At 38.6% G+C, this 26,805-nt stretch overlaps 1 protein-coding gene across 9 annotated transcripts in view; it reads left to right on the top strand.

Annotated features, from left to right (window-relative positions):
* Positions 1-26,805, top strand: part of Gyf (GIGYF family protein Gyf) — a 915,224-nt gene that overhangs the window by 613,947 nt on the left and 274,472 nt on the right. For all 9 annotated transcript variants that reach the window (XM_090381591.1, XM_090381590.1, XM_090381592.1 and 6 more), the window contains one exon: positions 13,303-13,401. In XM_090381591.1, the coding sequence (XP_090237717.1) occupies positions 13,303-13,401 (99 nt within the window). The remainder of the gene's footprint in view (positions 1-13,302; positions 13,402-26,805) is intronic.

Raw genomic sequence — 26,805 nt, 5'->3', positions numbered from 1 at the left:
ATGTGGAAAGGTCAGGGAATGACGACCACACCGGATGAATATGGCCTTAGTTGCTAATGCTCCTAAAAACAAATAACAACAACAACAACTGGATCACTGTTGTGCCGACCGGGCTAGCCGGGTGGGTAAAGTGCCTGCCTGGCAACCCAAAGGTCGCGGGTTCGAATCCCGCCTCGGGCTTGGATCAAAGTACTGCAAAAACCTTGTGAGGTGCATTATGGCCACAGAAGCCGATGCGCCAAAAAAAAAAAAAAAAAAAAAAAAAACTGGATCACTGTAACTAGAATCCAGCATGTTTTCCATGCATTGTTACCCATGGACTTGCCAGAAGCAGTAGCCTGGTGTTTAAGGGGCCCAACCATAATACACTGCTTTGGCCAAGATGGGATGTCCTGTGTCAGCAATTCAGGATCAGTTGACTGGAAAGTATGCTTATTAGGGTCAACTGTTCTCCAACTGGTCTCCTTCCCTTTGGTCCTAGAACATGGTCAAGTTCTGTTGCATCTATGGGAATAGTATCTGGGTGACTCGGGCATCCCCCTCATTGGGCTCCATGGGTGAGTGGAAAGCCTTAAAGATACTGATTTTTATTACTGTATTCTATGGGTAATTCTAGTTTTTCTTTTTTTTTGGTGTCTCTACCCAAAAGAAGAAGAAATCCCCGACCTGGAAATGATAATGAAGAAAATGGTACCAACAAAAATAAACACAGAAAGGAAGCTGCACTACTTCCTGTACCTAACTTTTTTTTTTTATTGTGCATTTTATTGGAGAAAAGTAAATTGGTAAAATGTCACTGTTCTTCATTTAGAAGAGTCTTGAAGGGCTGGCAAGGTCCCCAAATTTGGTAACACAACTTAGAATTCAGTACAATGTTCAGAATTGCTCCCCCAAGCAATGTCTCATGGAGGCATTCCAATTGAATTAACACCACACAGAACATTCAGTCCATCGTAGTTGCTGAGTGGGATCTCCTTAAAACATGAGAGAGATGCAACGAACTAAGGGACTAAGGGGGGGGGGGTAGGTGACAGTTGTTAAGAGGATATTTGTGCATAAGGAGGGAAAACTAGTTCCAACTAGGGTTTTTATTCTTACATTTAACATGCCCAAAATGCCTACCTCCATCAATGATATTTGAACTGTCCTATAAGGCTGTACATTCCCAGGCCCCGGGTACCAAGCGAATGTGATCGAGCGTTTTCTCTGTGCTTAAAAAGTGATTATCTAAAAGTGATTTAAAGTTATATTAAGTTCCTCTCCTTAAGAAATTTATTTTTTAATATCAGCTACTGTCACAAAAAGTACTTGTACAGACCAAGAAAGAAAAGCTACCTTTCTTTATTTTTCATATTTCCTTTACTAACCCTTACTACTCTACGCTTGGTCACACTGGGCACTGCTCCTGCCTCCCCGTGGCAGGGCCGGAAATCTTGGCAGAAAAGCTAATCTGCCAAGGGCCAAAAGGAGCAAGCATGGACCAAAATACGTTTCCACCTCTAGAGCCGACAAGCTCTCGGCCAGAGATACACATTCACCATAATATGTCACAACCCAAAAGGTTGAAAACCACTTCCTCAGCGACAAATTGTCCTGCATTTCTCTTGCTGATCTCCTGGAGATCAGCCTTTCAGTAAGCTCTCTCCGTTTGTTATCCAAAAACACCTGGAAAGTCTAGCAGGATTGGCTAAGACAGTCAAGAGACTGCAATCAGGCAACCTACTAGTGGAGACAATAAACCATGGACATTCGCAGAAACTATTAAACCTTGCCAACTTTGCTGGAATTCGAGTAAAGGTTTCTCCCCATGCAACCCTAAATACATCCAAAGGGGTTATATCCAGCTGGGATCTTTTGAATGTCATGGAGGAGATAATGCAAGAACTTCAAGATCAAAATGTCATTGCAGTCAAAAGGATTATGACTAAAAAAGACAATACACTTACACCTACAAGGAACATTATTCTCACTTTCGATATGCCAAATCTACCAACATCGATAAAAGCAGGCTATCTACTTTATCGCATTAGGCCCTACATTCCTAATCCATTGAGATGTTTTAAGTGCCAAAAGTATGGCCACTCTCAAACGACATGCAGAGGAAATCAAGTTTGCCCCAATTGTGGGTCCTCTGAACACACTCAAAGTGATTGCTCAGCAAAAGAAATGGCCTGCCCCAACTGTAAAGGCAACCATCCTGCTTACTCCAGGTCATGCGAGAAATGGAAAACTGAAAAGAAAATTGTGACATATAAGATTGAAAATAAAGTAAGTTTTCAGAAGCAAGGAAAGTAATTGCTCCCAGTATGACTAAGTGTACATGCGCCAGTATTGCGAAAAAGTATCAATGAGTGGGCACCCAAACCGAAGTTACAGTACCTACAAACACTTCAATCTCTGACTGGGCTCGGGCTGTTCTCTCTCAGCAACAGTCCAATACCCCCAAGCAGTTGAACCAGGCAAATAATACTGCAATTACAGGACCAGCAACATCTCCTTCTCCTCCCACAGTGATTGCTTCTACATCGATTAATCGCAGCTCACATTTAAAAAAGAATATCCAAGAAACATCTATGGATACATTCGACTCATCTAGACAAGAACCTATCTTAGAAATACATGCGGAAGAAGAAATGGACACTGGTCGACCATTCTTCTCCAAACAAGACAAACCAAAGCTTGAACGTCACAAGCCAACCACATTATAAAAACAGTCAGATACAGCTTCATCTACTAAACACCAATAATGCCTTATATTCTACAATGGAATTGTAGAGGATTTCGTAGCAACTTTAATGATATTCAAGTTCTAATTCACCGCTATTCTCCAGTTGGTTTCTGTCTACAGGAAACCTATCTAACTCCACAAATTTCCACCAACATAAAGAACTATGCCATATATCGATAAGATCGTAATATTTCAAATGCTGCCCGTGGAGGTGTGGCCATCGTCATCAGCTCAAAGATCCCGACCAAACAAATTGTTTTGCAAACTAATATTGAAGTTGTTGCCGTACGTTTGATAACCCAGATTGCATTAACACTAGCATCAGTCTATCTCCCACCAAGTCATACCTTCTCTTACGAAGATCTTGAAAACCTGCTAATGCAATTACCACCCCCTGTCTGTCTGTTGGGTGATTTCAATAGTCACCATCCCTTATGGGGATCAACAAAAGTAGATAAACATGGCCGCCTAATTGAAACTTTTCTAGACAAGCAAAACCTTACTGTTCTTAATACTGGTGCACCCACTCACATACAATTACCAACTGGACAAACTTCTGCAATTGATCTATCAGTATGTTCCCCGATTCTGTTTCCAATCATAGAATGGTCTGTTTTAGATGACCCCTTGGGCAGTGATCATTTCCCTATTATTTGTGATCTGCTTACTGCACAACCACCATTAGTCAACACTGCGGGAAATGGAAGTTCTCTCAAGCCAACTGGGTCAAATTTCAATCCTTTCACCCTGGATGAGCAATATATATGTTCACAGTCGATAGATGAAGCCACAGATTATATTACTTCACACCTACTATCGGCAGCTAAGTGTTCAATTCTATTGTCGAATCCTCGTTCCCGACGGCACGTTAACTATTGGTGGACTGAAGACTGCACAAAAGCAAAGAAGTTTAAAAATAAAGCATAGAATTTATTTCGTAGATCACCAACCACAGCTAATCTTATCAATTACAAGAAGCTAAGAGCGAAAGTACGTCTCATTCAAAGGCAAGCCAAGAAGAATTCTTGGATTAGTTTTGCATTTACCATAAACAGACACACTAACTCCAGGTTAATATGGAAGAAAATCAGACAGATTTCTGGAAAATTCCCTACAACCCCTTCACCAATTCTTTCATGGAATGGGCAGGAACTCTCTGCTCCTGAGGACATAGCAAATGTTTGGGCAAAACGTTTGCTAAAGTTTCAGCGGCCTCAACTTATTCTGTGGATTTTCAGAAAATAAAGACCAAGAGCGAAGAACGAGTCATATACTTTTGAACCTCAGTTTTCCTTCCGTGTAACCAGCCTCTTCAATATCACGAACTTCTACATGCCATGAAAACGACACACAACGGTGCCGCTGGGCCAGATGGAATATCTTATATCATGTTACAAAACCTTGGTGACAAAAATTTACAAATACTACTGGTCTACTTTAAAAGAATATTTATGGAAAACATTTATCCCAGCTCTTGGCATCATGCCACAGTTCTTGCCTTTTTGAAACCTGGAAAAGACCCTACAAGGCCATACAATTACCGACCAATTTCCCTCTCCAGTTGTCTCGGTAAATTACTGGAAAAAATTATTCATAATCGACTTGTTTGGACGATCGAAACATAACACCTAATGAGTAATAATCAGCATGGCTTTCGTAAGAACAGGTCCTCCTTAGATCTCATGATTAAGGCCGAGTCTGCAATTCGCAATGTCTTCGTAAAAAATGAACATCTCGTTTTGGTTTCCATAGACATAGAGAAGGCATTTGACACTACCTGGCGTCATGGCATTCTCAGTGACCTCCATGTCCTTGGTCTACGAGCAACCTTCCTATATTCATCAGAAACTTTCTTCAGAATCGTTCGTTCCAAGTTCGATACCACAACTCGCTTTCTATGACATTTTTACGGGAAGAAGGAGTGCCACAAGGTTCTGTATTGAGTGCAACCCTCTTCGCCCTTAAAATTGATTCTATAACAAAAGAACTTCCAAATACAGTTGAGACCTATCTTTATGCGGATGATCTCTCCATTTCTTGCCATTCTCAGAATATGAGAATGGCAAGAAATGAGAATGGCAAATATGAGATCCATTGAATGGCAACTGCAGTTATCCTTGAATAAGGTGCAAAGGTGGGCAGGACTCAATGGCTATCGTCTAGCTCAGCAGAAAACTGTTGCAGTCCACTTTTGTAATCAACGAAAAATGCATACAGATCCTGAACTTCAGATGTCAAATTTTACCATTCCAGTGACCAACAATGTCAGATTCTTGGGATTAATCCTTGACAGAAAATTAAATTTCTTTGAGCACATTAAATCGCTGCATACTTCCTGCCTCAAAAAACTGAACATACTCAGAGCTTTATCTGCAATGTCTTGGGGAGCAGACCGCACATCTTTGCTTCTGCTATATAGAGCATTGATCAGATCCCATTTGGATTATGGTGCTCCAATCTACGATTCTGCCCGAAAGAGTACGCTACGCTGGTTGGACCCTATACAGCATAGTGCACTGCGGATTGCCCTTGGCGCATTCAGGACATCCCCTACCCATAGTTTATATATTGAAGCACATGAGCCCCCTCTTTGTCTCCGCAGGAAAACACTACTTCTTAAGTATGCAGCCCGAATACAAAGCTGCTGTCAGCATCCTATTGGGCCATATCTCTTTAATCCACCACTGCAAAACCTTTATAGAAATAAACCGAGTAAAATAAGACTGGCAGGCTTACGCCTAATTGAAATAACACAGAGTTGGAATATTCCTAATGTCAACAGGCTAGACGTAGTGAAATGCTCTCACCCACCTTGGACACCTCCTCCACAATTAACTTGTGATACTTATCTTCAAAAATGGGGAAAGAATCTTCTACCGTCACTCAACGTGAAACAACTCCATGCAAGCCATATTCAGAAATATGCTAATTTATTGCCAATATATACTGATGGATCCAAATCACACTCAGCCATTGGAGCAGCAGCAGTATTTCCCTCTACAATCATTTCTGCTTCCCTTCCACCTGAGTATAGCAGCTTCTCTGCAGAACTTCATGCAATAAAGTTAGCTTTAGAAAACCTGAATATCTACCCATCTCTAAAATATATTGTATACACTGACTCTCTAAGCTCAATTATAGGCAATACAAAACTTTTCTTACAAGGTTCATCTTCTAATAAACCAAATCAGAAGGCCTCTTATTGAAAATTGAGGAACGTCATCAATCAGTGACCTTTTGCTGGATCCCAGCCCATTCGGGGATAAAAGGGAATGAACTGGCTGACAAAACTGCCAAAAATCCATCAACTTATGATTTAACGCTTGCTCCTATTCCAAGCTATGATTATAATCATATCATATCATACAAACAACATGTCTTGCAATGTGGAAAGAGTTATGGCACACCCAAGCCAATAATAAACTTTATCAGTTGAAACAGGATCCACAGCTTTGGCGCTGTAGCATCAAAACAGTACGAAGAGAAGAAGTAGTGCTTGCACGCGCACGGATAGGACATACATATCTGACTCACCATCTACTTACAGGAGAGGATCCTCCTCAATGTCCACATTGTTCCTCGCACTTATCAGTCAAACACATTCTTGTTGACTGCCCCATTATGATCAGGACAGAATATCCATCTTCCTTTCCCTAAAAAATCTTCCGGAACCGAAGACATTAAAACATTTTATTGGTGACGATGCAAACATCAATGAATTCTTCTCCTTTTTGAAAAAAATTGGAATGTATCATAAATTCTAAAACATCACTCTAATAAACTATAAATTGATTATATCTGAAATTTCATTTTTATCATTTTCCTATGAATAGGCGCACTATAGCCCCAGCAGCTCGTGCGCCATTAAACCCCCATCACTGACTCACTCACTGTACATTCCCAATCTGATAGTGTTTTTGATGCCAAAAATATGGCCACTCTCAGATGGCAGGCAGGTGGGTTTCCTGTTTTTCCTCAGTTTGGAGGAGTGGAACATAACATCACAGAATGCCCTTTGATGTTATTTTCCGAAACTAGCATGCTTAAATTGTGAAGGTGAATCTTATACTTATTCAAGGGGGATGCCAACAGTGGGAAGATGAGAAACGGATTCAGAAAATCAGGACAGATCAAAATAACCCATATACAGAGGCAATTAAACAGATCATACCAGTAAATAATGGGAAATCCTACTCTCAAGTGTTTTGCGCAAGTGTTCTACATCAACACAAACATACATACATATTTCAGTTCCATCATCGCAATCTTTTACTCCATGTGCCCACTACTTATTGACACAGGCACATGAAGTAATTACACCCATCTCAATACTAACAGAGGTAGAGGCCTGACGTAGCCGAGTGGTCAGGAGCTCAAGTTCAGTAGCACACACTTTTGAATGGACCAGGGTTCAAGCCCATGACTGCTAAATATGATTAATATTTGTATAGATTGATTTATTATAAACTCTGCTGACCTGGTGGTCATGCTGGAATATAAACAAGAACATTTTTTTTTTAAGTAAGATCTGAAGAGCCCACTAAGATCCAGATTTTTAGTAGAGGAGCAATACAGATGTGCTATGGAGTTAAACGAAGAAAAGTAGTGTGATAATCCTCTTTTGGATCCTGAGGAACATATGGATACTGCACACTTTCTATTTCCCAAAATGATTTAAAACCAAAGTAGGTAAATCAGAACACACATCTCTTCAGAAGTCAGCTAACAGTTCCATTAAATCCACACACTAATGGCTAAATTCTTACAATAGAGTTGTGGATTCTGATGAAATGTGGAGGACGTCAAATTGCTCTTGCATAAGCATGAACCCGTTTGCTTTTGTTCACATATCTAAACATATCTAAAGGAAAATGACAATCCCATCCTGCAGTCTTTTACCGCCATCCGTAAAGACAGAAACAAGGATGGCCCAGCCCATGGGATGAGTCACAGTCATTGTGGTTAATCATGCCCCTTTTATATTGTTCAGTTGAAGACCAACTTAAAAGACTAGCAATTCATCTAGCAGTGGAGTTCTTCCTAACAGTCTATTCTATGTATTTGCCTCCTGGAGCAAACAGCACCCAAGCAGATCTTGGCAATCTTATTTTGCAATGCTATCTGCACCCCTGCTTCTTGGAGACTTTAATGGGCACAGTACCTTGCATGATAGTGCAGAAACTAATGAACCGGGTTGTATTCTGAAATGCATGCTGAATTATAATGACTTTATCTTATTAAATGTGGGAATGAACACCTATTTCCACATGCCTACCTGAATGTTTTCTTCCTCTCTCTTGTTTGCTCCCCTTCCTTACTTTCTCTGCTTTCCTGGGAGGTGGAACAGAATTTTTATGGAAGTGATCACTTTCCTGTAATATCCACTGTAGTGGGCAGACAACCTTGCCATCCATCTAGAATTCCATGATGGAAGTTTGATCAAGCAGATTGGAGTAAAAAAATAACTTTATACTCCGGGATGACCAAACGGTTAGAGGAGTTCACAAGATAGACAGAATACAAGAAACAGCACCTTATGTAGCAGTCATGGGCTTGAACCCCGGTCACTCAAGGCACGTGTACTTATGCATCCACGCTCCTGACCTCTAGGCTATGGCGGCCTAGTACATTTGTGCAGCTTACTGAATTGGATCCAGTTGAGATTCAGCAGATTCTATTGAAGATGCAGTGAAGCACAACACAAGTGTATTATTCATGCAGTGGCAATTGCAATTCCAAAATCATTCATTATAGTTTCAATGCTCTCCAAAGCCAGGGTGGAACCAAGGTTGTAAAGAAGAAATTCAGGCACAAAATTGGACATGGTGGAAAATTTCAACTATATCTCATTGCTAACATGTTATTGCTTTTAAACTTGAACCCCAGGGGCTCACATCTGGTGAGTATGGGCTTGGCACAGCCAGGGTCCTGAGCTGAATATCATTATTCTTCTCTTTCCTGATGATTCCCTTCTACTCCTGACTCTTGTTCTCTCTCTCTCTCTCATCAGAAAATTCAGAATTTTTTTTTTTTTGGCTGTTGCAGCATAAGCCTCAGGCTTCCTTGCACCATACATGTAATAATAATGTCAGTGCCAAAGCACAATATATACATCATCAGATGTATATATTGTGCTTTGGATAGTGCCAGATGAATAGTGCCAACATTGTCTAGGATAAAATTTGGAAAATTAATATATGCACTTCCCTCAACTGTATCAGAGCACAATGGGCGTATACTAGCAAACCAAACTGCTATTACCAATACTCTGAGAAGAACTTTCCAGCATATATGCTGAAACGTCATACTCTGCAGAGGCTGTTTCATATTTTTACAGAGTTCATGGTTTTAAAGAAGCAAGTTGAGAAACAAATTAAACTTTTCTTCAAGTAGAACTGAGGTGCCTCCGTGGGCAGGAGCAGCAGTGCGTAGCACACGTTACTTGATCAGACTGGGGTTTGAGCCCGTGACCACCAAAAACGGAGGATGCGGAAAGGTCAGGAAATGACCAGCGCATATCCCCGGAGCAATATGGCCTTAGTTGCTAATGCTCCGAAAAACCAAATAACAACAAGAAGTAGAACTGAATCTTATAACCAGCCTTTCACTCAGGTAGAATTAACCACTGCACCTGCTACCTCAAAGGCCAATGCTGCAGGACCAGATGATAGTCAGTATGAGATAATAAAACACCTTCTCTTTCATTCTCTAGAGCTGTTGCTATATCTCTATAATCAAATTTATTTGAAGGGTCATGGCATAGGGCAGGAGTCGGCAACCTGTGGTTTGCGAGTCACATGCAGCTCTTTGAACATGTAACTGTAGCTCTTTAACGTTTAGCCCATGTGAAGCACAATTTAAAATGGAGTTAGCGGACTTAAAAATCAAAGACATGAAGTGCAAGACTAAAATGCCTTACAACTGAAATTGAGAATTTGGAAAGGCAAAAGGTTGCAGCTCTTGCAATTCTACACAAGAGTACAGCGATAGATGAGTTGAAAAAGCAAGAACAAATTGTGTTCGATGTGTGGAATAGCTTACTGGACAAGAATATAAATTTGAAAATCTGTATTTGCATTTGGATTTCTTTCAGTGTAGTGTTTGACATATTTCTGCAGGCAAAAATTTTGAACATGAACCGTATTAAAACTAAATCAAGAAACTGTCTGAACAATAAGAGTCTCTCAGCAGTTTAAACATGAAAATTACAGCATACTCGCCTGATGTTGAGAGCTCACTCAAGAAGTTCAGCAGTAAAAGCCAATTAATTCATACCTAATTGGATGTTTATTACGTTTTTTCAGTATTAATAAATATTACAGCCACTCCCTGACTTGCGTAAGGGTTGTGATCCGAGGAACCCTACTTAAGTCGAATTTTACGGAAGTCGGAATTACCCTAAATGCTTTTGCAGCACTCGCAACTATGCGTGCTGAATTTGATTGAAGCAAAAAAGAAATGTTCAACGAACTGTAAATAGAATTATTTATTCAATTTTTTCATCTCATGCACAGGAAAAATTATAAAAGGATACAAAATTACAAAAAATTTCAAAATTATAAAATTACAAAGAGACAGAGGCAGGCAGGCAGGCATAACTTCAGCAGAGGAACTAATCAGACTTCTGGCAGAGTATTAAAATTCATAGAATGCATATAAATTATGAGATGATTCTGAAACACAGTAAATATAAATTAGTCTACAATAAAGTCAAACTTAGGAAGAGCAAGATTTCTAGCAAAGAATGCAAAGAGAAACAGGAAAGACTTCTGTGCTTTTGTAAACACTAGAAGGAAGAGAATGAATCACACTGGTTCACTAGATATGAATGGTTTGATGATTCTGCTCAGGTTGCTGATAAAATGAATAGGTATTTTTATCTACTTTCACACGAGGAATTTTTAGGGATGGGGATGCTAAAGTTTATCAAGTTCCAATAGAGAGCTAAATGGTTTTGTGATAATGAACAGGAACGCGGAAGAGATTGTTGAAGCTAAACATAAAAAAGCCACCTGGGTTGGATGGATTCTATCCATCATAGATGGCAATATCCAAGTATATTAATGGAGGCAACAAAGGAGGTAAGCATATCTTTAGCCATAATTATGAGTATATCCTTGGATTCAATGAGGTTTCTCTAGAATAGATATGTGCAAAGGTACTCCAACTTCACAAAGCGGGATCAGAAGGTGCTATGGCTAAGTTAAAGACCTGTTAATATGATTTCTGTTCCAGTGAATGTAATGGAGTTAGTGGTCAATGAAATAATGGAAGCCATCTAGATGGTAATCTGGTTATACTGTAGTCGCAATATGGATTTGTTAAGATCTTGTCTGACTAGTCTGATTGTGTAGTATGATGCAGTAACAAAGGAACTGGATAAAAAAATTAATGTTGACCTATAACTTTCAGATTTCAGAAAAGCTTTTGACACTTATATCCATAAAAGAATGCTGTTCAAGTTCTAGCAGTAGATGGCAGTGTTCTCCCCAGAACATTTTGCCAGCTGGGTGGCATTATGAAGTAGCCAGGCGGGGAAGTGTAATACTTTGCAATATTATAAAATTTTCTGTTATTTATAAATATGACTTAAGCGATCCAGAGAAAAAATTAATTGCATAATTTAACATTATTTGCTCCCTTCACATTGAGCTCGATTGCATAGTATGTTCAAATTAATATTGATTGAGATCAGTGAGCAGTACCATACGGTACCGCGAGAATAGCATGAATTTTAGCCGGGTGGTCAGTTAAGTTCACCGGGTGGTGTGCCAATTTGATAGGTCCTGGGGAGAACCACTCAACCATCACACTGGATGGTTGAGTGGGAGAAGACAGAGTGGTTATCAATCGACACTGTGCTTTGTGGTCTAATGTTATTAATGGAGTTCCCCTGGGATTTGATCCTGGGCCCAGTCTTGTTTTCAGTATTTATAATGATATTGATGAATGCATATCGGGATTAGAGTGTTTTGTTTGCAGATGTTACAAAGATTGGCATGGTGCTTAACGACCAGTAATCAGGAATACTAATGCAGTGAGATCAAAAAAAAATTAGGCAGATTGACTGAGAAATGACAATTAATGTTTAACATTGATAAATGTAGGGTATGCACATGTGTATCAATAGTCCCAGATTAATCTACCAACTGTTTGGCACCACACTTATGGTTGTGAATAGTGAAAAAGATATGGGGATAATTGTGCAGTCTTTGGCAGATCTTTGGTAGATATGTTCTCCGTGCAATGCAGAAAGGCTACTAGGACAGCTCATGGGGATTTGTCAATGATATACATGAATTTTGCCAGGAGGGAAAATGTGGTAATTATCCAATTATATATAGCAATGGCCACAATACCCAAGATGTGGCCATATTTATATATGACCACATGATGAGTACTGCATACACGTCTGGTAGCCTCTTTTCAGGAAGGATGTGGATTTGTTGTCACAGATGCAAAGAAGAGCATTGAGATTAGACAGGAATAAAGGTTGCTGGGCAGCCTTTAGTTCTGCAACTCGCAACATCTGGGGACTCCTGTGAGGAGGTCTAATTGAAAATGAATAAGGCTTTCAATGAAACGAGTAACTCAGTACTCATGGAATCCTTCCTCTTGCCTAGAGAACTCATGAGTGGGCCTAAATTCAAAGTTGAATAATGATTGATGGATATATATTAGCATTAGTAGAGGTATATGATGCAAGAAAGCCAAAAAAAAAAAAAAAAAGAGCTCCCATTTCAGTCCTAATTTTATTTAGGCTATCAACTTCCAGAACAAAGGATGGAAATCTGTTCTGCCAACCAAACTACCTGTTGACTAAAGGCAAACTTCCGCACATCTATCCTACATCTGTCTTTCCTCAATTTGAATTTATGCCCTCTCAAGCAATTATTCTGAGCAAGAAGAAGAATCCCATCAGCATTGAGCATGCTCATGGGATTCTTCTTCTTGCTCAGAATAATTGCCTGAAAGGGCATAAATTCAAATTGAGAATATGCAGAAGTTTTCTTTCAGCCAGCAGGTAGTTATTGTTGGAACAGACTTCCATCTGGTGTTGTGGAAATGGATAGTCTGAATAAGTTTATGAAAAACCTAGACAAACTATTAGACTGGAAGGACAGATAATATGGGAAATTCCCCCCCCCCTTTTTTGGCTGATTCTGTATAAGTGTTCTTTCTTGCATTGTTTGCCATAATATTAGTACTTAGTTGGAATTGTGAATATTTATCCCTAAGATGAATCGAAACCTTAGTACTGAATACTTAGTCTTCAGTTGGAGTAAATTACCCCTTCCTCAATAATTAAAATTTGAATGCAATAAGTAATAAAAATATTGATTTTTAGTTGCTGAAATAAAATAACCCCAGAAAGGGATCACAATATATAACCTTTCTTGCTTATAGTTGCCTTTAGGGCTAGTTCTTCTTAGAAAAAACTACAACAGAAGTTTATGTAATTCATGTGATTTTTATTTTCTCTGTCATGATTTATCAGATGTTCATCTTTTTTTTTTTTGCCATAATCCCTTGCTTCATGAATATTTTAAATACGTATATTTTCTATATTTTAGGTACCTGCCTGGGGTGGTCCACCTTTAGACCCATCAGCAGTATCTTTGGTAGAGATACAGAAGTTTCAGGAGGAAAAAGAAAGGCAAGAAAGAGAAGAGGTTTGTACATGTCCTATAATTTTTGTAGTATGATTTAAAATATTATTATTATTATTCATGGTGAGGGAAAAGTTTCGGTGCACCAACCATAGAATATAGATATTTTGTGTTGCTGCATATAACACTGGCCAACAATCCTGAACTTTTTACTTTTTCTTGTGTTAAAATAACTTTTATCCATAGCTTTGAGTGCTTCGCATGAAAAGGACCTCAGTTTTTCTGTCTTAAGTGGCAACTGAAGTTAACATTGGAAAATGCACAGTACTGCACATGGATAGAAGTAACCCCAGAAAAATGTACCAACTGTGTGGTATTACACTTAGGGTTGTAGAAAATGAAAAATACCTGGGAGTAATTGTGCTGTTTTTCTGAGCAATGCAGACAGTCTGCCTAAGCAGGTCATGGGGTATTATCAATGATATATAGGAATTTTGCTAGTACAGAAAACAACGTGATTTTCCCTTTGTGTAAGGCAATGGTCAAGCCATGCCTTGAGTACTGCGTACAGGTCTGGGAGCCACATTTTAGGAAGGATGCAAAGTTGCTTGAGCAAGTACAGGGAAGGGCCACAAGATTGGTGAGGGAAACGAACGGTGCTCTTACAAAGAAAGGCTTAAGTTCTGCAAATTGCAGCATCGACTAGGCACCAGTGAGTTGATCTGATTGTCATGGAGTATTATCAGTGATATACAGGAATTTTTATTAGTACGGAAAACAATGTGATTACCCCTTTGTATAAGGCAGGTATGTCACACATGCGGCCTTTTGCAAGCACACCTGCGGCCCGCACAAAGGACACTGTAGCGATTCACAAAATCTGTTAATTGAAGTAATTTAGAATTTTGAATATCACGCGCGGCTGCCTTACGACAAGAATTCTAGCATTCTTGCCAATTTATTGGTGTAGGTACCTGGTCCTGATCCGAATTTCGCGGCCTACAAGTGGAAAAGGTTTCTCTCTCGTTAAGGTAAACTGCTCAGCCTGAGTGAGAGAGTGGAACCAACGAGCATGAGGTAAAAACCCGTTTATCTCGCTCGTAACAATACATAAGCTGGCCTAAATTTTGTTTCAGTTTTTTAACCGGTGATTTTATTTTAAATTTTATTTTATTATTTTTCAGATTGCACATCATTAAAAATGACTAGTGCTTCTCCAGCTAAGAGAAAAAGGAAACTGAACGAAGAAGGGTGAGTGTTTCAAGAAAAACGGGAATTACAGTATTTTTGCACAACGGAGAATGCAAAGCTACATTGTTTAATTTGCAACAAAAGCATTGCCACGCCAAAAGAGTACAACTTGAAAAGACATTATGAAACGAACCATCGATCTTACGATAAATATGAAGACCCAATGCGTGTCTCAAGGAATTGACGGCTAACGTGAGACAGCAAGATTTGTTTTACGAAAATTGAGAAAGGGAATGTCGCTTCCATTACTGCAAGCTATGAATTCAGCCGAATGATCGCCATGAGTGGGAAATCTTACAGTGAAGGAGATTTCGTAAAGCAATGCCTTGTAAAAACGGCTCAAATTGTGTGTCCAGAGAAAGTACACTTATTCAAAGATATTTCATTAACCAGGAACGCTGTTGCTGAACGGATTGATGAAATGTCAAGTGATTTGAAACAACAGTTGAAGGCCACATCATCAAGATTTGAACATTTTTTTCTATTGCTATTGATGAGACCGTTGACATCACTGGAATAGCACAGCTTGCAGTTTTCATCAGGGCTTGTGACAGTGAATTTAATATTTATGAAGAACTGATTGAACTGATCCCCATGCATGACACTACAACAAGCCAGGACATCTCTGAGAAAGTCGAGCAGGTTCTGCATGACTGTGGTTTGGATTTGAGTAAACTTGCATGCTTATCTACCGACGGTGCTGCGAATATGGTTGGCAGACATATTCACAGCACGTGTTGCTGCCATGTTACAAACAAAAATAGAAAACTCGCATCCAGACTCATCATTTGCACATTTTCACTGCATTATTCATCAGCAAAATTTGTGTTCAAAGATTTTAAAATTGGATCACAAAGACAGTGAACTATATCAAAGGCCATGCTCTCAACCACCGTCAATTCAGCCAGTTGTTGGAAGATATGGATAATCAGTTTACCGATGTTCCATTCTACACAGAAGTCCGCTAGTTGTCATGTCACAAAGTGCTGAAAAGATTTTATTTATTGAGACAGAAATAATTGTGTTTTTGGATATGAAAAGTCAAAACACGAATGAAATAAAAGATGAAAGTTGGCTCCAGGATCTGACTTTTACTGTGGGCATTACTGCCCAATTAACTGATCTTAATTTGAAATTACAAGGTAAAAACCAACTCATCACTCAGTTGTATGATGACATCAAGTCCTTCATTACAAAACTAAGCTTATGGAAGTCACAGTTGTCAAATGAAAATTTAGTTCATTTTCCAAAGTGCAAAGAGCTGAAAAACACTGCCAATACTGAGTCTGTACTTAGCTTTGCTAAGTATGACAGTCACCTGGAATTGTTGTCAAAAGAATTTCAGGAAAGATTTCATGATTTCTCATCTTTTGAACACCACTTTGCATTATTCTCAGCATCATTCACCTTTGATGTTGCCAAGGCAGAAGAAAGACTGCAGATGGAACTATTAGAAATGCAGTCGGATTCCACACTCAGAACCCAGTATCTTGAAGTGGGGATACCTCGTTTCTTTTCATACCTTCCTGAAATAAAAACTTCAGAAAGTTTGCCACAAGGATTATGGCAATGTTCGGTTCTACTTATGTGTGTGAACAGTTATTTTCCTTCATGAAATCAACAAAAACTTCTCAGAGAACAAGTCTGACTGATCAACACCTCTCATCTCTGATGAAAGTCGGAACTGCACAGACATTTCAGCCAGACATAGCAAAAATTGTCATTAAAACGAGGTGTCAAGCCTCAGGACAAGACACTAAAAATAGTCGTAAATAAATGTTCATTTTGAATTGTTGTAATTTTTGTACAATATATTTGTTGCTGTTGCATACATGTAGACATGTATAGTATCTTATGTAGGACAGCACATGAACGTCAATTCATCTCCGCCTTTGTACACTGTGATGATTACAGAAAGCACTGTAAAAGGCCAGAAATGTGTGTAACGTTAGGTTCGTGCAGTGTGTGTGTGTTGTCTAGTTGTTTCTGGCCGTTTTGTCACCAGGCAGGCGATCACCTAGAAAGCCTGCTCAGTGTCCATCTACACCACGGGGAGCACGGGGAGGTAGGACACAACTACACATGTATCGCGACCTCCCTGGTTTACCAGCTCTTACTGCCCTAATATCAGAGCAAAAAAAAAAAAAAAATGTATGTTGCTGTTTAAAATTTTTTTTTTTTTTTTTTTTCTTTTGTTAAACTACTTCATTACTTTGCATTCATGAATGTGGCTAGCTGCTAAACCATTTGTATGCACATTGTATGTTTATAAGTTTAAGTAATAAAAATATTCTGCAATAATTTTTATTAAATGACTTCAATTAGTTGTTGTGTGCGGTCCTCACGACAACACAAGTGTGACCCATATGGCCCTCGGGGGGGACCCTCAGTTTGACATGCCTGGTATAAGGCACTGGTCAGGCCATGCCTTGAGTACTGCGTACAGGTCTGGAAGCCTCAATTTAGGAAGGATGTAGAGTTGCTTGAGTGAGTACAGAGAAGAACTACAAGATTGGTGAAGGGGAACAAAGGGATGCTCTTACAAAGAAAGGCTAAAGTTCTGCAAATTGCACCATCTGGAGACTAGGCACCTGCGAGGTGATCTGATTAAAATGTTTAAGGTCTTGAATGGATTGAACTGGCTCAACTCTGACAGGATTCTTCCTATTGCTCAGATTGCGAACCTGAGGGGGCAATAAATTCAAATTGAGGAAAGACAGTTGTAGAAAAGATGTGCGGAAATTTGTCTTTAGGCAGCGGGTAGTTGATTGCTGGAACAAACTTCCATCTGTCATTGTGCAAGTTAATAGCTTAAATAATTCAAGGAGGAACTGGACAGACTTTGAGGGAATGGATGTATGAAATTGTATTTTTATTTTTCGCTGATGCTACATAAGCTTATATGCCTGCTTTCTTGCATCACATGCCTCCATTAGTATTACTAAATGTGAATGTAGAGAGTAAATCTTCAAACTAGCATTACAGCTCACTGCTCTTTTACTTTGAAGCTGATTGCCCAATTCTACACATTTCTCCACACCCACGCGCATGTACTCTATACTGATTTAAAGGTATTCTGGAGTGCTGTTTTACGCTTTTCATTAATTTTGTGAAATTTGTGTTTCAAGAAGTGGAAATCATGGCTTTCTTTAAAGTAGTAAAGGTTCCAAGGTTATATCTAGTCCCATGCATTGAAAATAATTTAAAAACTGAATGCAGAGATATATACAGTTTTTATCTTGTCATTACTCCACTGACACAGGCTGACATTTGTATAGGGCTTACTGTGTTAAAGATGGAACTGTTATCCATGAATCAACCTAAATTGCTAATACCATATAATAAAAATAGCCTCATCATTGTGAGAGCTGTTTAACATACTATTCTCTCATCAAATGAAGGCCAAGTGACGCTTTCATAGGCTGCTACAATAATCACTGACTTCAAGAACACTAACTATAAAAACAGAAACATTTACTAGAAGTAAAGGTTTCTGTTTCGAACTTTTAGATTAATGACCTCTTTACACAAATGTAACCATGTCTCTCCTTTCTAACTGCCATTGCTTTCTTTACTTTTTTTTTTTAATATCTGTAAAATTTGTACAAATTATGTTAATAATATTGTGAACAACTGACAACACAATCAATTGTTGCCATGTGCCGTGTACCACAGAAATATGTAGAGTGTGGATGAATGCTTCACAACAATTAGTACAAACTCCTGGTGGGGGGAGTTTAGATTAGAATTGATACCTTTGTTTTTAATTCTGTTTAAGCTAGAAAGAGTTCAAAGTTTATATTTGTATGGAGTTATAATGAGATATAATAAAGAATGAGAATTTGCTCACATTTCTAATTCACTTGAATACCTTAATTAGATGACTACATAATATTATATTAGACTTTGAGCTAACATCCACCCATCAATGTCAGAAAGGTCCCCTGTTGTACAGAAAAACTAAAATAAATCCTAACTAGGATAAACAGGGTTTTTTTTTTTTTATATCATCTGCAGACAAGTTTCACCTTTGTAATAGGTGGAATGGCATTAGTTCTGCTTGACTGTAAAACTATTTCAAATCTTGAAGGTGACTGTGAAGATTTTTTTTTTTAAACTAAGGATTTCATTACTAGACACAATCATGTTGGAACAGGAAGAAACAAAACCTGTGAAATTAGGGTTAGCTGAGAACAATTTCATCCAACTATGTTTATTATCTTCATAAATTGCTTGTGTTCTCTGATTGGCTTGTCTGTTCTGTTGGACAAAAAACCTGAGGTTCTGGGAAAGGGATAACCTTGCTATTCTTGCGTGAGACTAATTAACACAGCCATGGAGTGGAAAAAAGTCAAAAGTTCATCTTTGACAGTATTTAAACCCTGACTTTTTCCACTCAGTGTGGGGAGGGTAATGTTATAACCACTGTGCTATCAGCTAGAACATTGGAACAGGAGAGAGCATTAGCATTAGTAGAGGCATTTGATGCAAGAAAGCAAGCTTATGCAGCATCAGCCAAAAAAAAAAAAAAAAAAAAAACCCACTTCCACTTCACCCCTCTGTTCGTTCAAAATACCTGTCCAGCTGAGCCTTAAACTTATTTAGGCTATCAACCTCCACCACAAGGGATGGAAGTCTGTTCCACCAACCAACCACCCGCTGGCTAAAGGCAAATTTCCGCACGTCTATCCTACATCTGTCTTTCCTCAATTTGAATTTATGCCCTCTCAGGTGATTTTTCTGAGCTAGAGGAAGAATCCCATCAGCATTGAGCATGCTTAAACCATTCAAGGCTTTATACACCTCTATCAGATCACCTCGCTGGTGCTTAGTCTCCAGAGAGAGCATCAGGCAGCCTCATTGAATAAATGTTTCCACATCTTATAACAGAATGTCAGTGTTTAATCTAGTGCTATTCAAGCAGACATAATAAGTGCCCTCTGAAAATATCTGTTGTTCATTAATTGTTAATTAATGACTAAAAGTCTGAATTCTTTTTCTACTTTCCTTAATATACTCAGTTTAATTCAAGATGTTTTGAAAGTATTTACTTGGAAGCAAAAATGCAATGGATCTGTCAAGGTCAGGCACAAATATTTATTGTTTTTACCTTTCATTTTAACGTGTGAGATTTGCTTTTAGTATTCCACAAACAATACATTTCTCAAGTGAGTAATGCAGGTTGACAAAAAAAAAAAACTTTTTTTTTTTCATCCCCTCTTAAAATTCAGGATAATTCTTGTAGATTTGATGATACTAAATTCAAATTATGGCAACCATATTGCTGTAACACCCATCAATTTTAAGGGAGGAGGGATTAAAGTCAAAAGCTACGTTTCTAGTAAAAAATATTTTATATATTTTAAGAGAATGAGCTTTTTAATGAAGAATGAAAGAACTTTTTAATGAATTCTTCACCTGGAATAGCAGTTTGATTTGAGGGCCCACAAAACTTCCCTCTTTTATCTTGGCCTCACTGATTCGAGGTGTCCGTCGCTTCCACAAATATTTTAATCAAACCTAGCTTGATGTACAGTGGAGGTAAATAGATTTTTGACTTATCCACCAAAGGCGGATGTGCTACATTTTTCTGGCCTGGTGTAGTTTCTGAACAGTCTGGCCAGTTTTTTATCCTTTAGTGGCAATCCTTCACTTGGCTGTCCCACTCATAAAAAAGCAGTGGTATTTTGTGAATCTGCCTTGCAATCCAATCAGAAAATCTATCACTTTTAGGTCAGCACAGATATTCCATTTGTATTCTTGATAGTAGATTCTCATACGTTCCCTCCATGTGAACTGCAATGGATACTTATTTCCATTATGGAGTAAAACTGCTTTCAAACTGACCTTGTATGAATCAATGAAAAGCCTCCACTGCTTGGGGTTGTGTTCCAGATGCAACTCTTTCATTAAATCCTGGACATAATTACTATAAACAAAAGTACCATCTGTGGAATAATCGGTCTTTATATTAGATTGCCTCTTCCTATAAAAAGACATGATACTCTTTGTAAGAAGATTCCACTGCTGAAGCCATGATCCTGGTAATTGAGCCTTCGTTTTGGGGGTGGTCCAATTCTCTAATCAAATTGTTCAATTCTGCCTGAGTTTTGCAGTATCAAGATTTGAAAGGTCTGGATTTGTACTCCTTTTGGGTTCTGCATCTTCTGGGGACTCCTTTTCCAATCCTGAATAAGAGTCAATTCCATAAGTTTCTGGTGGCTTTGGAATTGTATTGTTGTGATCTTTATGTGGTCTTGAACTCCCCATGATATCACCTAAACAGCAAAAGACATAAATTTATGACTACAGGTTGAGTATCCCTAATCCAAAATGCTTGGGGCCGGAAATTTAGATTTCGTGCAAAAAATTAAATTTTATTTACCAAAAAAGCATGATGGTCTGTGCTTCCAAAAGAATATAAATGCAACAAATACTAATTCAAAATTTGTATTTCGTGCAGAAAAAATTCCTTTTTATTTACTATCTTGAGAAGGAACATCACAAGCATTTGAGGGACCATGAACTGGTCCTCCTGGGATGAGGACACATTGTGCTGAATGGCCTTTTTAAATGCTTCTTCCAGAGTCATTTGCCTCAATTAACAAAGGTTTTTATTGTAGAAGTTTCTCTTTTATTTTCTAAACTGACATTATTTTTTGTTTTATTATCAAAGCATGCTGCTCTAGTCCTTCAATGAGTTCATCACACTTTATCACCATTTCACCTATAGACATTTTTACTGCAGTGTTAACAATGTCATCTTCACGTCATTTTTTACCATGATCACCTTGATTCAAAACCATTTCAGCTACTTTGCCATCAGTCATTGAATGAATAACTGGAGCCTCATTATCAATATTAAAGACTTCTTCGATAACACTTTTTCCAGGTTACAGACAGACTCTGAAGGCACTGTTTTTGCATATGTAAGGAGTTCAGACATCATATTTTTCTCAAAACCATCATGGTCATCATCACTAAGCATAGTCGCAGGCCAGAGTATGTGCCAGGCATGCATAACTGTGTCTTTAGTGTTTACAACAGCTTCCCTACAGTGAGAACAAGCTGATTGTACAAAATATTTGAAAAAAAAAAACAATCAGAAAAGATGTTCCTGGTGATCCATGCCCTTTTGTTAGCATAATAATGGACTGGTAAGAAATTCACTCCTTTAAAATAGCGAGGACCCAAGCTTTGGCCAATCACAGCAAGTTTACACTTGTGCATGCCTGCTGCATTAGTACATGCCAGCACAATTAATCTGTCCTTGGCACTCCATGTGAACTGCAATGGATACTTATTTCCATTATGGAGTAAAACTGCTTTCAAACTGACCTTGGATGAATCAATGAAAAGCCTGCACTGCTTGGGGTTGTGTTCCAGATGCAACTCTTTCATTAAATCCTGGACATAATTACTATAAACAAAAGTACCATCTGTGGAATAATCGGTCTTTATATTAGATTGCCTCTTCCTATAAAAAGACATGATACTCTTTGTAAGAAGATTCCACTGCTGAAGCCATGATCCTGGTAATTGAGCCTTCGTTTTGGGGGTGGTCCAATTCTCTAATCAAATTGTTCAATTCTGCCTGAGTTTTGCAGTATCAAGATTTGAAAGGTCTGGATTTGTACTCCTTTTGGGTTCTGCATCTTCTGGGGACTCCTTTTCCAATCCTGAATAAGAGTCAATTCCATAAGTTTCTGGTGGCTTTGGAATTGTATTGTTGTGATCTTTATGTGGTCTTGAACTCCCCATGATATCACCTAAACAGCAAAAGACATAAATTTATGACTACAGGTTGAGTATCCCTAATCCAAAATGCTTGGGGCCGGAAATTTAGATTTCGTGCAAAAAATTAAATTTTATTTACCAAAAAAGCATGATGGTCTGTGCTTCCAAAAGAATATAAATGCAACAAATACTAATTCAAAATTTGTATTTCGTGCAGAAAAAATTCCTTTTTATTTACTATCTTGAGAAGGAACATCACAAGCATTTGAGGGACCATGAACTGGTCCTCCTGGGATGAGGACACATTGTGCTGAATGGCCTTTTTAAATGCTTCTTCCAGAGTCATTTGCCTCAATTAACAAAGGTTTTTATTGTAGAAGTTTCTCTTTTATTTTCTAAACTGACATTATTTTTTGTTTTATTATCAAAGCATGCTGCTCTAGTCCTTCAATGAGTTCATCACACTTTATCACCATTTCACCTATAGACATTTTTACTGCAGTGTTAACAGTGTCATCTTCACGTCATTTTTTACCATGATCACCTTGATTCAAAACCATTTCAGCTACTTTGCCATCAGTCATTGAATGAATAACTGGAGCCTCATTATCAATATTAAAGACTTCTTCGATAACACTTTTTCCAGGTTACAGACAGACTCTGAAGGCACTGTTTTTGCATATGTAAGGAGTTCAGACATCATATTTTTCTCAAAACCATCATGGTCATCATCACTAAGCATAGTCGCAGGCCAGAGTATGTGCCAGGCATGCATAACTGTGTCTTTAGTGTTTACAACAGCTTCCCTACAGTGAGAACAAGCTGATTGTACAAAATATTTGAAAAAAAAAAAAAACAATCAGAAAAGATGTTCCTGGTGATCCATGCCCTTTTGTTAGCATAATAATGGACTGGTAAGAAATTCACTCCTTTAAAATAGCGAGGACCCAAGCTTTGGCCAATCACAGCAAGTTTACACTTGTGCATGCCTGCTGCATTAGTACATGCCAGCACAATTAATCTGTCCTTGGCATTCTTAATTCCTGTTGGGGCTGACTCATCAGCAGCAGTTAGTGCCTTCCTGGAGCTGTAATGCCAAAATAATGATGTCTCAGCAGCATTATAGACTTGTTCTGCAGTGTCTTTTCTTGAATTTCTGTAACCAGCCTGTCGAATATTCACAAATAACTTCAATTTTGTGTTTTTTATGATAGATCATTGTTGGTTCCATGATCAGCTGACCGGTAAGTTCATGTGTTCACTGTGATGCTGACAGATCCACTCTTTCAAAACAATTGAGATCTTCATTTTTAGCTCTATGCAGTGTTTTTCTATTTTTGATTAACTTTTGTTGATCACTTTCAGCATAGAACTTGGACAGTTTATCCTTCTCTTTCTTCAGGTCGTAGATGGTGGTCGTTCCAACACCAAACTCTTCTGTAAGACATTTCATACTTACACCGCTGCCCAGTTTCTTCAACAAAATTGCTTTCTGTTCTGTAGATAAACTTAAATGCTTCCTGTTCTGTAGATAAACTTAAATGCTTCCTATTCTTCTTATCACTGTTACCCGAGGTATCAGGTTTTTGACATTTTCAACAATATCTTTACACTGCAGAGTAGAGAATAAATTAAACAAATGGTGAGTAATGAACATAGACGCCTTGCATTGATGGTTATTGCCGCTTTACTGATGTCAATACTCCATGTTGCAGCTCTCTCCCATCAGGCTCCCAGTTTGCTGAACTTTCAAGTATTTTTCAAAAGTTTTCGGATTGGGGATACTCAAACTGTAACTCTAAGCCAGCTTGTTAATGTCCTTGAACACGAGCTACAGGAAATCTTTGGAGATCATACTTTATCTTATTTCCAACTTTACCTCCAAAATAGAGTTCATTCATAGGCTTTTCTCACAAGTTGACAGTGGCTTCTGCTGCGATTGTAATACCACTTCTCTGCAAATTTAGCAAAAGCTATCAGTCTTATTTTTCTGCAAGAATGCAACATGTTCACATACTGTTGAGGTACGTGCACATAAGAACACAATTAAGAAATAGTAGATTTTTTTTTTTTTCTAATTTAAACACAGTTCACGATTTTCACTTATGCACACAACACTTTGTTCACTCTGTTCACTTTGTTTGAACTCAGTTACTGACCGAACTATTGTTTTTCCAGTTATTTTAATATGTGGATGTCTGTTCAAGTTTCTTTTAACAGAATTGATTTCGATTTAAAGCTGCTGGATAATGTTAGTTGCTTTTACCATACCTGACCATTGTAGTAGTAGTAGTAGTGGTGGCATTTGATGCAAGAAAGCAAGTGTATGAGCTTATGCAGCATCAGCCAAAAAAAAAAAAAATCACACCATTCCCTCCAAATGCCTGTCAAGTTCCTCCTTAAATTTATTCAACCTATCAACTTCCACAACAACAGATGGAAGTTTGTTCCCGCAATTAACCACCTGCTGGCTAAAGGCAAATTTCCCCACATCTATTCTACATCTGTCCTTTCTTAATTTGAATTTATGCCCCCTTAGTTTTGTAATCTGAATAAGTGGAAGGATCCCATCAGAATTCAGCTCAACCCATTCAAGGCCTTATACACCTCAATCAGATCACTGCGCAGGTGCCTAGTCTCCAGACACTGCAATTTGCAGAACTTAACAAGAGGAATGGATCCTCTTGGTAAGAGGATCCCTTCATTCCCCTCACCAATCTTGTTGCCCTTCTCTGTACACACTCAAGTAAATCTACATCCTTCCTAAAATGAGGCCTCCAGACCTGTACGCAATACTCAAGGCATGGCCTGACCATTGCCTTATACGAAGGGACAATTACCTCCTTTTCCCTGCTAGCCAAATTCCTATATATCATTGACAAAACCCCATAACCTGCCCTCGCAGCTGCATTGCTCAGAAAACTTCATATCTGACTGCACAATTACTCCCAGGTCTTTTTCATTTTCTACCACCTTAAGTGTACTACACAGTTGGTACGTTTCCCTGGGGTTACTTCTACCCATATGCAGTACTTTGCATTTGTCAAGGTTAAACTTCAGTTGCCATTTCTTAGCCCATCTGCCCAAATTATCTAGATCCTGTTGCAGTAGCACACTGCCATTACTGTCATTAACAACCCTGCCAACCTTTGTATCATCTGCAAACTTCAACATTAAGCGTGATATACCTTCATCAATATCATTGATAAATATACAAAACAGTGGACCCAACACCGAACTCTGTGGGACTCCACTAATAACATTAGTCCACGAAGTGCAGCAACCATTGATTACCATCCTCTGTCTTCTCCCATTAAACCATCCTTTTATCCATTGTCGAAACTTACCCTTAATACCATTCTGCTCCAATTTGTACAATAGTCTTCCATGCGCAACAGTGTCAAAAGCTTTCCTGAAATCCAATATGATATCAAAATTATTTTTTGCATCCAGTTCCTTTGTAACCGCATCATAATGTGGTTACAAAGAGTATTGTTTGCTAAATTGGCATGCTGTTCCAAAACAGCCCTATTATTGGCATTAACGGTCAAGTCAGCATCTTCAGCAAAGTCTAACCTCTCTGTTGGGCCTATGTCCATCCCCAGGAATTCATCCAGTACCAAGATCTAGAAACAGGGACCAGCACTGAACCCTAAGAGAATCATTGTGTCAATTTTTCTAGTCATGCACTAGTATCTCTTTTTGACTGATACTTCTTTTTTCCTCTTAGGTATTTTTCATCATTTGGTACAGATTTTGTGGAATTCCAGCATAATAGCAGTCCGAAGTATGCTGGGCCAACAGCATGCATTGATATTGTGAGCCCTATCGTAAGTTAGCATTTGGGTAGTGGGTTTCCAGCCTGACTAATAACAGCCTTTCCAGTATCTTGCCCAGAACTGGCAAAAAGGCCTGTATGATTTTGGATTTCTGGTCAGTTTTTTTTCTGATTCTTTAGCATTAACTTTAAGTTTACCTATTTTCATGAAGTGGAAAAAATTCTGCTTTCTTAATATTTCCCTTAAATACTTGCAGGAGATTGTGTGTGTGTGTGTGTGTGTGTGTGTGTGTGTGTGTGTGTGTGTGTGTGTGTGCACGCGCGCTTCTTGGCTACTTCTTTTGCCATTTATATTTCAATTAGTTTATTACCTGGACCTTTGTTGTTTTTTGTTCTGTCTAATTCTGCAGAGAGTTTCTCAGGGGTAAAAGTCATTTCAATCTCCAGATTTTAACAGTTGTTGTTTTCAGTGCTTATATTTTACTGTTCTTTATAAGTGAATTGTTGTTTAGTGGCCTCTGTAGCCGAGTGGTCAAGAGCGGGAGTGCAATAGCACACGCTCTTTGAGTAGACCGGGGGTTCAAGCCCCTGACTGCTAAATACGGTCGATCTGCCAACCTGCACTGGACCAGCATGGCAGATTATGGTCCATTTCCCTCAGCATGAATTGTTGAGGAGGCTTCCATCCTGCAGTGGGTTGA

Source organism: Mastigoproctus giganteus, chromosome 9 (assembly GCF_048544385.1).
Source record: "Mastigoproctus giganteus isolate SK-2022 chromosome 9, ASM4854438v1, whole genome shotgun sequence".
In the NCBI taxonomy this organism is placed as follows: domain Eukaryota; kingdom Metazoa; phylum Arthropoda; class Arachnida; order Uropygi; family Thelyphonidae; genus Mastigoproctus; species Mastigoproctus giganteus.
This window is presented reverse-complemented; position numbering and strand designations above follow the sequence as displayed.